This window comes from Xyrauchen texanus, chromosome 12, assembly GCF_025860055.1.
Source record: "Xyrauchen texanus isolate HMW12.3.18 chromosome 12, RBS_HiC_50CHRs, whole genome shotgun sequence".
Classification (NCBI taxonomy): domain Eukaryota; kingdom Metazoa; phylum Chordata; class Actinopteri; order Cypriniformes; family Catostomidae; genus Xyrauchen; species Xyrauchen texanus.
The window spans coordinates 34,573,265-34,586,582 of NC_068287.1; the positions used below are offsets into that span (position 1 = coordinate 34,573,265).

At 36.8% G+C, this 13,318-nt stretch overlaps 1 protein-coding gene across 1 annotated transcript; it reads right to left on the reverse strand.

The window, feature by feature from the left end:
- Window positions 1-6,346: 6,346 nt before the first annotated feature.
- LOC127653385 (transmembrane protein 11, mitochondrial-like) lies at window positions 6,347-12,143 on the reverse strand. Its single transcript, XM_052140060.1, has 2 exons — window positions 12,073-12,143; window positions 6,347-8,826 (listed from the first exon to the last, which is right to left on the reverse strand). The coding sequence occupies exons 1-2, from the start codon at window positions 12,117-12,119 to the stop codon at window positions 8,310-8,312; spliced, it is 564 nt and encodes a 187-aa protein (XP_051996020.1). The 5' UTR covers window positions 12,120-12,143; the 3' UTR covers window positions 6,347-8,309.
- Window positions 12,144-13,318: the final 1,175 nt, after the last annotated feature.

Sequence of the window (13,318 nt, forward strand, 5' to 3'; positions counted from 1 at the left end):
TAACATGACTTGGAGTTACCGGAAGCTCCCATGACGCACTGTGAATTACGTAATTGAGTTGGATCTCCCCCTTAAACTGCTTGAATATTTTTATTTTATTGGATAAATTTCACATGCATAAATTAAAATTTTCAGGAAAAAACTTTTATAGTATTTAAAAATGAAGAGAAGTATTATACGGTCAATATTGCCCTTGAAGAAACAAAAAGCTATTTGAATTTTACAAGCATGTACACTTTTAGAAAAATAACAACTACCTGTATACTTTATTTGTACACATCAGGATATTTAGCAATACAATTAAAATATATTGTTTCTATACTTATAAACAACAACATAAAATCAATAGTTATATATACACATAAATACATATATTGAATGACATCATTCACAATGCCTCAAGGGATTGTAGTTTGTGCCCTCAGTAAAGACGATAAGTACATAGCTTTGTACATTTGTCTCCGATTTACAAATATATTTTTTGTCTCAAAAAAAGTGTGTGATGTTCTTAAACCACCATGTCGGAAGATGTATCCTGTGGTTGTGGAAAATATGTTACTGTTTCAGAAGGGGCAAATTATTGGCCTGCATCAAGCAAAGAAAACAACTAAGGAAATTGCTGAAATCACTGGAACTGGGTTAAGAACTGTCCAACACATTATTAAAACCTGGAAGGATAGTGGTGAACTGTCGGCTTCCTGTAAGAAATGTGGTCAGAAAAAAAATCTTGAATGATCGTGATCGATCACTAAATGACTTGAAGTCCCATCGTAAAATCGACAATAGAACTCTCGGCTATATTTAATAGTGAAAGTAAGAGCATTTCCACATGCACAATGAGACTAGAATTTACAGGATTGGGACTAAACAGCTTTCTGGCCACAAGAAAGTCCCTTGTTAGGAGGCTAATCAGAAAAAACAACTTCAATTTGCTAGGGAGCATAAAGATTGAAATGTGGAGCAATGGAAAAAGCTCATGTGATCTGATGAGTCCAGATGTACCCTATACCAAAGTGATGGGCATGTTAGGGTAAGAAGGGAAGTGCATGAAGCGATGCATCTACACTTACAAGCCTCTAGATGCAGTCTTATGATCTGGGGTTGCTTCAATTGGTCAGGTCTAGGATCAGCAATGTTATGCGGCAATAAAATGAAGTCAGCTGACTACCTGAATGTATAGAATGACCAGGTTATCCCATCAAAGGATTTTTTTTCTTCCCTGACAGCACGGGCATATTCCAGGATGACGATTCCAAGATTCATCGGGCTCAAATTGTGAAAGAGTTGTTCAGAAAGCATGAGGAATCATTTTCACACATGAATTGGCCACCACAGAGTGCTGACCTTAACCATGTTGAAAGTCATTGGGATGTGCTAGAGAAGATTTTATGGAGTAGTTCGTCTCTCCTGTTATCAATACAAGATCTTGGGTCAAAATTAATGCAACTCTGGATGGAAATAAATGTTGTGACATTGCATAAGTTTGCAACGACGAATGCATGCCGTAATCAAAGCTAAAGGTTGGTCAGGCATTGTATTTTAATACCTTTGACATGTTACACCACATGACATGGTTTAGTCATTAAGTATTTTTTTTATTCTTTCAAAAATGTACGATACCAAATTTGACACAAAGATTACAGTTATACAAACTTGACGTGTGTTTTAAAATAGATTTTGAAAAGATTTCCCATTTTCATCAACTTGGACAGGCTTATTTGTCAATGACCCATAAATGTCATGAGATGTTTTTTTCTTTCTCTTGCCATTCTGCTCTCTATGGTAGATAGACGCAGTGGACATATTGTGGCCATCAGCAGTGTGCAAGGAAAGCCTGCCACACCACACAGATCTGCATGTGAGTATTCAAGTATGTCCAGGTCACATTTTACTCCAAAAGTGGTGGTGGTGTAGTGGTCTAAGCACATAACTATTAATCTGGTAATCAGAAGGACACTGGTTCAAGCCCCACAGCCACCACCATTGTGTCCTTGAGCAAGGCACTTAACTCCAGGTTGCTTCGGGGGGATTGTCCCTGTAATAAGGGCTCTGTAAGTCGCTTTGGATAAAAGCGTCTGCCAAATGCATGAATGTAAATCAAAAAGAGAGCAGTCATATTTTGCATTAAGAAGTGTACTATTAGGATCCTTAGAAATAATTTTATGCATTGTGACATTTTTAGGAAAATTAAGCACATTTTACCCCGCAGTTCTCATTACTGTTATGCTTTATTATTTTTAATAAGGATTATCTATTTAATTAGGACATATTAGTCCAACAAACTCTACCATGATGTATAAATACTTTCAAATGTGTATATTAATATTTTTCGTGTAACAGTAATGAGTAAATTTAGCTTAACTGTCACAATGCCAAAAATCTTAGTGATAGATCACCCAAAAAAAAAATCATCATTTACTCACCCTCATGCCATCCAAAATGTGTAAAAACTTTCTGCTGAACAGAAAGATTTTCAGAATATCTCAGCTTCATGTTCATAAATGGGTGCTAAAATTTTGAAGCTCCAAAATGCATATAAAGTAATCCATTTGACTCTAGTGGTTAAATCTATAGCTTTAGAAGAGATATGATTAGTGTGAGTGAGAAATGCATACCCCTGCCCAGTAGGTGGTGAGTTGGACAAAGTATGCAAATCACCAAAGACAAAAGAACAAATGTACAGCCGTGGCCAAAAGTATTGGCAGTGACTTCCATTTTGTGTTTTGCAAAGTTTGCCGCTTCAGTATTTGTAGATTATTTTTTCACATGTTTCTATGGTATACTGGAAAACAATGATGGGCGTTTCATAAGATTTAAAGGCTTTTATTGGCAAAAACACTCAATTTATGCAAAGAGTCAATATTTACAGTCTTGACCGTTGTTCTTCATAACCTCAATTAGCTCTGGCATGCTGGATATCAGCTTCTGGGTCAAATCCTGACTGATGGGGATCCATTCTTGACTTATTAGTGCTCGTAGGTGATCACAATTTGTGGGCTTCTGCTTGTCCACTCACCTTTTGAGGATTGAACACAGGTTCTCAATGGAATTAAGATTCTTGGAGTTGCCTGGCCACAGATCCAAAATTTCAAATATAATGATCTCCGAGCCACTTCATTATCACTCTTGCATTGTGACATGTTGCTCCATCATGCTGAAAAATGCACATATCACCAAATTGCTCCTGGATTGTTGGGAGAAGTTTCTCTTGCAGGATGTTTTGATACCATTCTTTATTCATGGCAGTGTTTCTGGGCAGAATTGTGAGAGAGCCCACTCCCTTGGATGAAAAGCAACCCCACACATGGATGGTCTCAGGATGCTTCACTGTTGGTGTGACACAGGACTCATGGTAGCGTTCACCTTTTCTTCTCCGAACTATCGATTTTCCAGATTTCCCAAACAGTCGGAAGGGGCTTCTTCAGAGAAAATATCTTTGCACCAGTCTTCTGCTGTCCAATCCTTGTACTTCCTGCAGAATTTCAGTCAGTCCTTTAGGTTTTCCTTGGAGAGAAGTGGCTTCCTTGCTGCTCTTCTTGACACCAGGCCATTGTCCAAAAGTCTTCGCTTCACTGTGTGTGCAGATGCACTCACACAAACCTGCTGCCAACGTTGAGCAAGCTCTGCACTGGTGGTGACACGATTCCATAGCTGACTTCTCAGGAGGAGGTGGTCCTGGTGCTCGCTGGACACTCTGGGACGTCCTGAAGGCTTCTTCACTGCAATTGAACTTCTCTCCTGGACACCTCTTTGTGATTATTACCTGTATATGAATTTTAGGCTACAAACAAACTTACTACCAAAACAATTCGACAAAGACAAGAAGAATGGCACAATATATATAGGAACATACATGAGGGACAGGTGCAGACAATCAACATGATGAGGATTAAATGAGGAGGTGTGGCAAGAGGAAACAAGCAGGCAGGGTAAGGAGAGCACATGGCAAGACAGAAAACACAACAGAGCCATGCGCTCAAACACAAGACAGAAAGGAGAGGTCTGTCAGACTGAGGTCGTGACACCATTAATGAAGGTTATGATGTTAATATACAGCAATTGTGCATGAATAAACTGTTAAAAAAGTTTGAGAGCTGAGGTTGACAGGTTTGGCCTGCAGGTGTCTGTCATCAGCCCTGGTTACATCAGAACTAATCTGTCCATCAATGCAGTCACATGGGATGGATCTAAATATGGAGGTTAGAGTATGTTGTACTCAACCAAACCAACCAGTGTGAACTTGAGTTGACTGGTTAATTTTAATCAACACATTTTTTTTATATAGATATATAAATACACAGTATATATAATTTTTGTTGTTGTTGTTGATCAAAACCTAAGAAAAAGATAAATTGGATTAAAATATCTGTGGTTTTAAAGTAATGGACAGCCACAGCAAAGGGGTGGGATCCTGGAGATGTGGCACATGCCGTTTTGAAGGCTGTCCATCATAAACAGAAAGACATCCTGTTGGCTGGCCCACTGCCTACTGTACCCATCAATCTACATAATCTCTGGCCTACTCTCGTCTTCAAACTGATGGCTTCACATGCCATAAAGAACAAAGAGTGAAGGAAGAACGAGGAATCATACTGAGGAAAAAAAAAAAGATATTTTTTTCTTCTTTTTTTTTGTAGTCAAATTAATATGTCAAAATGCTTGTGGAATGTATTTAATAAATATTAATTCATATTCACCTTTCCTAAAATCATACCTGATCTGTGAAAAAACAAACAAACAAAAAAACAGCATGCAATATGTGAAACCTCAGCTAGAACTATTTAATTTCCTTCGATGTAATCTAGTTCTTTTATGGGAAATGTTTTATGCATCATTGTCATGTTTATCAATGTAGGATTGTATATTGTCCTGGATTAAACCATTTTCAAATGTTTTGATAATTTATAAAATTTTCCACACCATGCAGCCTGTTGGACTTGGAAAATGTATATTTCACACTTAATTGCTGAATGTTATAAACCGTGTTTCCACATGCAAGTTATAGAAATGCAACCGTCTTCTGTCCTATAGCCACCTGATTAGATACAAGCAGACTGCAGGGACATCATTATAATTGGGTTATGACAGATGCTTATGACTAATTCACTTTTTATAGAGATGCATATATGCCGGGGATGGTTTGAGTATTTCTGTAACTGCTGTTCTCCTGGAATTTTCACACACAACAGTCTCTAGAATTTACTCCAAATGGTGCCAAAAACAAAAACATCCAGCAAGCGGCAGTTCTATGGAAGGAAATGTCTTGTTGATGAGAGAGGTCAACAGAGAATGGCCAGACTGGTTTGAACTGACAAAGTTTACAGTAACTCCGAGATCCACTCTGTGCAATTGTAGTGAGAATAATATCATATTAGAATGCTTTTCTGAGATTCGGGTTGGCACTGTTCTGGTGGAACCTACACAGTATTAGCCAAGTGGTTTTAATGTTGTGGTTGAACGGTGTACATATGCAGCTCCAAATAAGAACCTGAGAGAGGGCTGTTTATGATTAGATGCAAATTTTGTATTGGCTGCAGGTGTTTTATTCTTATATTAGTCTTGACAGTGCTGACTTGTTATATATATATATATATATACACACACACACACACACACATATAAAAACATTATGAAGGAAGATTTTTCCTTCCCTCATCATCTTGAAAGACTGCTAATTTATCAGTGTACCAAATTAATATTTCTTCAGAACTTGCTGCTCTGTAAATATTTTGCTAATACTATTAAACAAAATCATACAAGCAATATTGACTTTACTATACACATCCATGTGACTTGCCTCCAAAAAAGGTTGACTCTGGAATCTTGGCAGCTATTTCTTTCACAGCAATGTATTCAAATTCAAATAGTATTTCAACATTCAGTCTAAACACCAAGACACATGGTGCCAAAGTTAGTTTCATGCCAAACTGTCTGGTTGAGGAAAAATTAGCCCTTATTCGCTTCCAATGTAAGTGCCTATTTTTTTATTTTTTTTTTAAAGGAGGGACGAATCTAAATAATTTTTTGTGGTAATCAACATTATTCCACAAATGGTTTCAGTTGAGCTTAACTTGTATTGAGTCTGGATATTTTTCAAAAGGTCACATAAATGGCTATTAAATGAACAATTACTATTAACTATGATCTGTTAACCCTTTACGCTCTGATAGTGTTTTTAAAGATTTTCTGTTTCAGTGGCATACCCATAAGGCTTATAACTCGTTTGCCACCATTTTAAACAACCTTTTTTTTGTTAATTAATTAATTAATAATTATGATACATTCTAAAACTCTCAGAAACTGCTGAAAATTCACAAAACACTTGAGCCAAAAATTTACTTTTTCTTATTTATCATTATATATATCTGTTCCTGTCATGTTACCTGTAACTGAGTAAAACTGTGTGTGGATCCAACAAAGCAATCAAACATTATAGCATTACAAAAATTATTTTTCCTACTGTCCAATAATGCCTCCAAGTATCCAAAATCCACTCCAAACAAATAAAATATAATAACTGTAAATAAGAACTAATTACACATGCAAATACAACAATGAATAAAGGTATGCACTCTCAAAAGCATTCAGGCATGAGTAATGAAATATAATTCAGTTCCATTCTGTGTCATTTGAGTTATCATTGAGTGTGTGTCATGTATTTGGTGTCATCTCCAGGTGGCCATATGTAATTGGAGTGAACGATCCTCTCTGCCTATATTTGGATAACTTCCACCTCTGGTTGCAGCTACATAAATCCTAATAGGAATGTTTTAGCATTCCATGACGCTGGACAACGTACTTTATCATTTCTGATGACATCATCAGATCCAGGAAAGCTGACTTGTTTTTAGCCAGATAGCACATTATGTTCACATTGCACTTCATGTGGATTATCTAATGATCTAGGCATCCGATTATGATGTATGCAGGCTCGTTTTAAAGATAATCTCCTCTATGTAATGATATGTGATATTTTATGTTCCGTTTATTATTCGTGAATAAGTGAAAAATGCAGCCTATAAGCAACACTTGTTCACATGAAACATGCATGTCAAAGACATATTCTTGGATATCACTATATTTTTGTCTGCGAGTAAAACAAATAAGTTGTATTCTATTCTTTGAGAGCTTTGCAACAACATATGACACATGGCTATTTGATCAGTTTGATGTTTTTACCGATTACATTAACAAGTGTAGTCCAAAACTATTAAAACAAAACACTTTTTCAATTTTGGTCATAATACTTATATGCATCGTTAAGTACAGCTTCTAAGTTTTAAAACAATAACCGTTATGTGTTGGTCAAGACTAGTTATTAATTTAGTTATTAATACATTTTCATATTTATGTTTTTCTCTGCGGCCCACCCTCCAAGCTTAAAGGGTTAACCAAATTAAGACTTTGTGTTACCATTTCATTTAATGACTGATTTGTTTGCAAATTGTTTCGCAAATGAGATTTACTTCTCATCTTTTAAATTAATTTGTCATAACTTTGGATCAAAATCCAAATCTTAATTTATACAAAGTTACAGACTGATCCCTAACAGACCACTGGTTGTAAATACATCTGACTGTGAGAGGTACATGAAAGCTACCACTCAGATGAGTCTTAAGAAATGATTGGAGCCCTTAGGGGTCAAATAAAGGCCATCAGAGATGCCACTGAGGTTAAATCTCCTACTGTTTAATGAAAAGGTGACGCACCAAAGGCAGGGTACAATAAAACTACAGAGGGAGAAAAGAGGATTCAAAAGTCATTCTTAAAACATGTCTGTCTGTCTGTCCACCACACATTCAGTCCGCCAGGTCACTGCCGAGGTGCGGAGACTCCGTGTGGGTGGCAAGTGACGTTTAGGGAGGGCCGTGGGATGAGGAAGGGGATGGACCGGTGCAGGGAGAGGGGGCAATATCAAGTGCACAGGTGAAATCACTTTAAAGTACAGAAAAAGGGGAATAATCTTTCTTCTAGTTAACTATAAGCTCCACCCCAACCCTTCCTCTCATACCACCTCCCATCCATCACTCTGTCTGTCCAATCTTTAACCAGTTGAAAGCAAAACTCTTTTTTATCAAATTGTAACAGAGTACTGTTCGTTTTTGCCACTCCTTTTGTTTCAATCACTCTCTCCTTCGGTCCATCCACATGTTATTGTTGTGATCTTGCGTGCATGTTGGAGTATTGTGCATCTGCCAGTGTTGGATGTTTAGTAAGTAGTGCTTCTCACCTACCTCCCGCATGTGTGTGCATGTGTGTACGCATATATCAGTATCTATATTCATGTGTGTGTGTGTGTAACATTGCGCTCATACAGAGTACAGTTCATAAATCTTCTTGGCACAGTACGCCAGGGCCGCCAACGCTATCGTGTTGTGCAGTCTCTTTCTGTGCATGTCATCCCGTCGAACCAGAACCACTGGCGTAGAGGAGGTGAGCGTGTGCAGGGGCAGCCGCGAGAGCTTCTGACTGTCATACTCCACCTGGTATTTGCAGCAAGGGTCGAACTGCCAGGAGATGCCATAGAGTGTGGCACAGGCCAGACTTAGTGCGCCAGCCGGCAGCGCCACATAACGGGAGTAATCAGCGGGAAGAGCAAGTGGCGTGAGGAGGCACGCAGCTCCCGCCAGTACGGCTGTTTTGTGCAGGCAGTTTCCGACGGCCACCCAGCGGGCCGTTTCGTCTCCGATACGTGTGGGCTCAATCACGATGTAACGGTACTGTGCCTCCAAAGCCTGTTCCAGCTCATACTCAAACTGCTCCTGTGCATTCTCGCCGTTGTAAATCTCGTGGACGATGTAGCACTCTGTAGCCGCCATCACTGCCCTAAAGAGATAGGAAGAAGAGTTTATAAAAAGAAAATGTAAACATTTTTTGCCATGAAGATCTACTGTTACACAAAAAGAAAAACTTTGAGTACTGAGAAAGTTACACATTTTCACTGCTGCTTAAAGGGATAGTTCACCCAAAAATAAAAATCCTCATCAATTTACCCTCATGCCCTTTTTTCTTATGTTGAACAAAAATGTATATTTTTAGAAGAATATTTCAGCTCTGTAGGTCCACACTATGCAATTGAATGGTGGCTAAACTTTTGAAGCTCCAAAAAGCACATAAAGGCAGCATAAATGTAATCCATAAGACTCCAGTGTTTAAATACATATCTTCAGAAGTGATACAAGTGTGGGTGAGAAATAGATGTATATTTAAGTCCCTTTTTACAATAATTCTCTTAAAAGAAATTAAACAGGTGCAACGTTTGATTTTCAAATGTGAAAGTGTAGATTTATAGTAAAAAGGATTTAAATATTGATCTGTTTTTCACCCACGCTTATCATATCACTTCTGAATACATAGATTTAACCACTGGAGTCATATGGATTACATTTATGTGCTTTTTAGACCTTAATTCTAGTCACCATTCACTTGCATTGTATGGATTTACAGAGCTGAGATATTCTTCTAAAAATATTTGTCTTCAGCAGAACAAAGTTCTCCACATCTGGGATGGCAAAAGGGTGAGTAAATTAAGAGTTTTTTTTTTTGTGTTTTTGTTTTTTGGGTGAACTCTCACTTTTATGTCTAGACAAGTCAACATCACTTTCCGATGTTTGATTCATATGAACCTTAACATGCGTCGGGGCTTTGCAATGGAATAATTAAAATGGCATAACACGGTTTAAGCATGGATTCCCCGAAGAACAAACTGCAGCTAAAAAAAACTTGCCCATGGTGATCTAAAGCATGGAAGTATTTTAGCCGGAGACCCAACGATGTGGTGCTGTCTAAGATATGCAAATTGTAAATGGCTTATCACAGCCGTACAACCGCCATGAACGAAACACTTGAAGCGAAAGCATCCCGGAGCGCTCGTCAAGACTGCAGCACCATAAGTCCGACTACTTTTGTCCCCATCCAAACATGACATAGTATTACAACACGCGTTTCTGTTAATAGTAGTCACTTAAAATATATTTTCTAAATGTTTCCTCATCACCCCCATGTTTAAAGTCATTTCTGCACCGCTGCTAATGTAACTTTACATCATGATTTTAATTATTTTATCATTTTATTTGACTTTGATGTTTTTGAAGCCTGAAAAGGAAATCATATACCCTTATTTGATTATATGACCCAAGCTAAATTTGTATAAATGACTTTGTTGTGTGCATGAAGCACACATAGTGAGTTTGTATGGTAATTAATCATATTCATGAAAAACGTAAAACAGAAAATTAATCATCGTAGTCTTAAAACAGTAATCATAATCACAATTATTTGTTTGACAATTAATTTTCAGCCAAATTTCACAATCGTGACCCCTAATTTTCATTATTAGGTTCCTACGTTGTGAATGGTTTAATTACAAATGTTTCTTTAACTGAGGGTTGATTAAGAATGCACAAGTTTTAGTTATTCCTGTTAGAAAAACATTTAAGTGATACTCAAATTGCACATATTTTACTGTAAAATAATTTTGTTGCACTGCTAAACTCTGAAAGTGACTTGAATTTTACATTTTGTTTAATTTATTTTGCTGTTGGATTGCTAAATGTAGATTGTACTTTCCTTTTACTCGAATTGAACAAGTTCTTACTTAAAATCACTCCAAAATAAATTAAAGTAATCTACATTTAGCAATCCAATAACAAAATAAATGAAACAAATGTAAAATCACTTTCAGGGGAATATCAAAACATTGTGCAACCTCAAGTTTAGCAGTCCAACATAAAATCTCTCCAAAATAAAATTAATGTTAGACTGTAAAATGAAGATTACCAGTTAAGACAGGGTAATTTTTGTTGCAGAATAATTCCCTGCAGTGCACACTTTGTTTCTTGTACATTTGTTTGTGTTTATGAGAAGATAATTTATTGAAATATTAATGAAACAAGTTTTTTATATTTATTTTGGGTTAATTAATTGTAATATTAATCAAGAAATAATAATAAAACATCTTTAGAAAAAAATCGGCAAATTAGTCGTTAGATTAATCGATAAAAGAAATAATTGTTAGGTGCAGCCCTAGTTTACATTATCATTTATTCACTTGGAAGATGCTTGTCTCCAAAGCAACTTGCGGTGTACTCATGGTATACATTTTATCAGTTTATTTGTTCCCTTTTGTTTACTACAGGAACTATTTTAAGAGACAAATTGTCAAATTTGGTGTCATCCAGGACTACAAAATTAACACGCACATTGAAATCATTTGGACTGGGGGAAGAAGTAACTACAGGAACTTTTCGTGTCATCAACAAAATACGTGGTCCTACCACTGTCTCCTATGGACTCTGTGGCCTGCCCTGAGTTCAAACAATGAAACATTTTAGTGATGTTAATAGAAGCGGAACGGCAATACAGGAAATGTTAAGATGTACAATGAAAGGCAGCTATATTGTATTTTAGGCAGCTAACTCGTATATTATTTAAACAATAATAACACTTTTTAAAAATATCGAACTTTAAACCAATTATTTATAAAGTTAACCGACAGTGCAACAGTGCCTTTTCTAAACGGTTAGTCGGTTTAACGAAATGTCGCGCAAACTGTCAGTTTAAACTTGAGCGTTTAAGCCGGGTTTAACGGTCGTTCTATTCGACTAAATATATTTCTAGTTGTTTCACATGATATTTCACAGAATACAAAAGTTACAATAGGCTAACTTAAGCTATTAATGTCTGCTAACTCAACACATCTCCGTGAAACTCGCTGCCCTGCCTGTGAAGCTTTACTTTAACCTGTGGCTCTGTTGTCATTATGGATTAAAACACTGCAAAGCCTCACATAATGTTTCGCCGTGGTCAGTGACAAGAAACAGGATGTGACTGTCACATAAAAAACATTTTGCTGCTATATGCACTGCTAGTCAGTTGAGGGACCCCAGAGTCAGTAAGCTCATCAAAACATCACATGAGCTCTATTCAGGCAATGTTTTTGGACTTTACCGGTACACTAAGAGCCAAATGGCTCTGAACTATAACGATAGTAATCAAATCTAAAACGTACATGTCACCTAGACATTTCGTGCAACGTGTTAAGATAAAATCACAGGTTTTCTTGTAACTGACCTCTCCCTGTTGACTGGGACACCGCGCCTCCTTCCCAGCGACGCCATCTTGAAAAAGCAACGGACTTGACGCAAAACTCACAACAATGCTTCATGGGTAATGTAGTTCAATAGGCCTGCTCTATGCGTTTAAGAGCCGGAAAGCATATCGAGAATACTAATCCCATGAATCAACTCGGTTGAGGACCCTACCACCTGAACAGAATGTTCAAACACTATTAATATTTGTATTGTTTTGTTTTAGTCAGTTCATTTGTGATATACGGACTAAAGTGCTGTACGGAGGTATACAGGTTATCGCTTCTGTATATTCTGTATAATCTATACTGGTGTTTTTTAATAGCAAGAGGTGGCCAATCGAATGCAAGGACAACACTGTGGGGCTTTTTGTGGAGGGCAAGACATTTCCAAAGTGTATGCAAACATTGTACAAGCAACGTGCTCTGACAAGATGATTTAACGGTTTGTATGGTGTCCAGAACTTTTGTTCATTTTATAAACGTGGATGCAATGGTATTGCAGACAAGACACTCACCCATAATGTGGTCGGTTCTGGTTCAGGCAGTGACATTACATCGTCATGGCAACGAAGTTGTAAAATTGGTAATAGTTTACACCAGAATGGTTAGTAAATTAATTTTATCACAATAAATATCCGCATTATTTACATCTTGTGGCTATACTTTATATATAGTGAGTATTTTAACGTTTGGAGACTGGCCCCATTTACTAACGTGCCTCACTGGAACCCGATTTTTGCTTTTATTTTATTTTTTATTATATATTTTTTTTAAAGGTGGGACATGTTGAAGTTATTATTATTATTTATTGAATTATTTATTTGTTAATCAATATTTTGCCACAAATGCGGTCAAATTAGCTTAACTTGTCTTGAACCCGGAATATTCCTTTGTCAAATTGTTATGGTGAGATTTCAAAAATTTCACAGATTAATAACTATTAACAGTTTGGTGATGAGAAATAATATTATCAAGGCAGTCATGTTGCATCTCGTTTTAAATGTGATTAAGTTCATTAATACAGTTCACTTTTTATATCAATAAATGCAACTACATTGTAACCAATTCAATAGTAATTTTTAATACCTTTTTTTCACAAGAATTAGTCTATTAATGCACAAAGGAGTACATACACTGCATTAAGTGTTTGGGCCTGAAGTTAACTCATAATATTATTTAGATCCCAGTGAAACCTACATTCCTCAGTACTATGCTTTTTACAACTGG

What these genes read in the sequence shown, in the direction of transcription:
- LOC127653385 (XM_052140060.1), bottom strand. Translation starts at nt 12,119, where the DNA reads ATGGCGTCGCTGGGAAGGAGGCGCGGTGTCCCAGTCAACAGGGAGAG. An exon ending in GTCCCAGTCAACAGGGAGAG is followed by an intron (nt 8,827 to 12,072) that starts GTCAGTTACAAG and finishes CTATCTCTTTAG; the next exon opens with GGCAGTGATGGCGGCTACAG.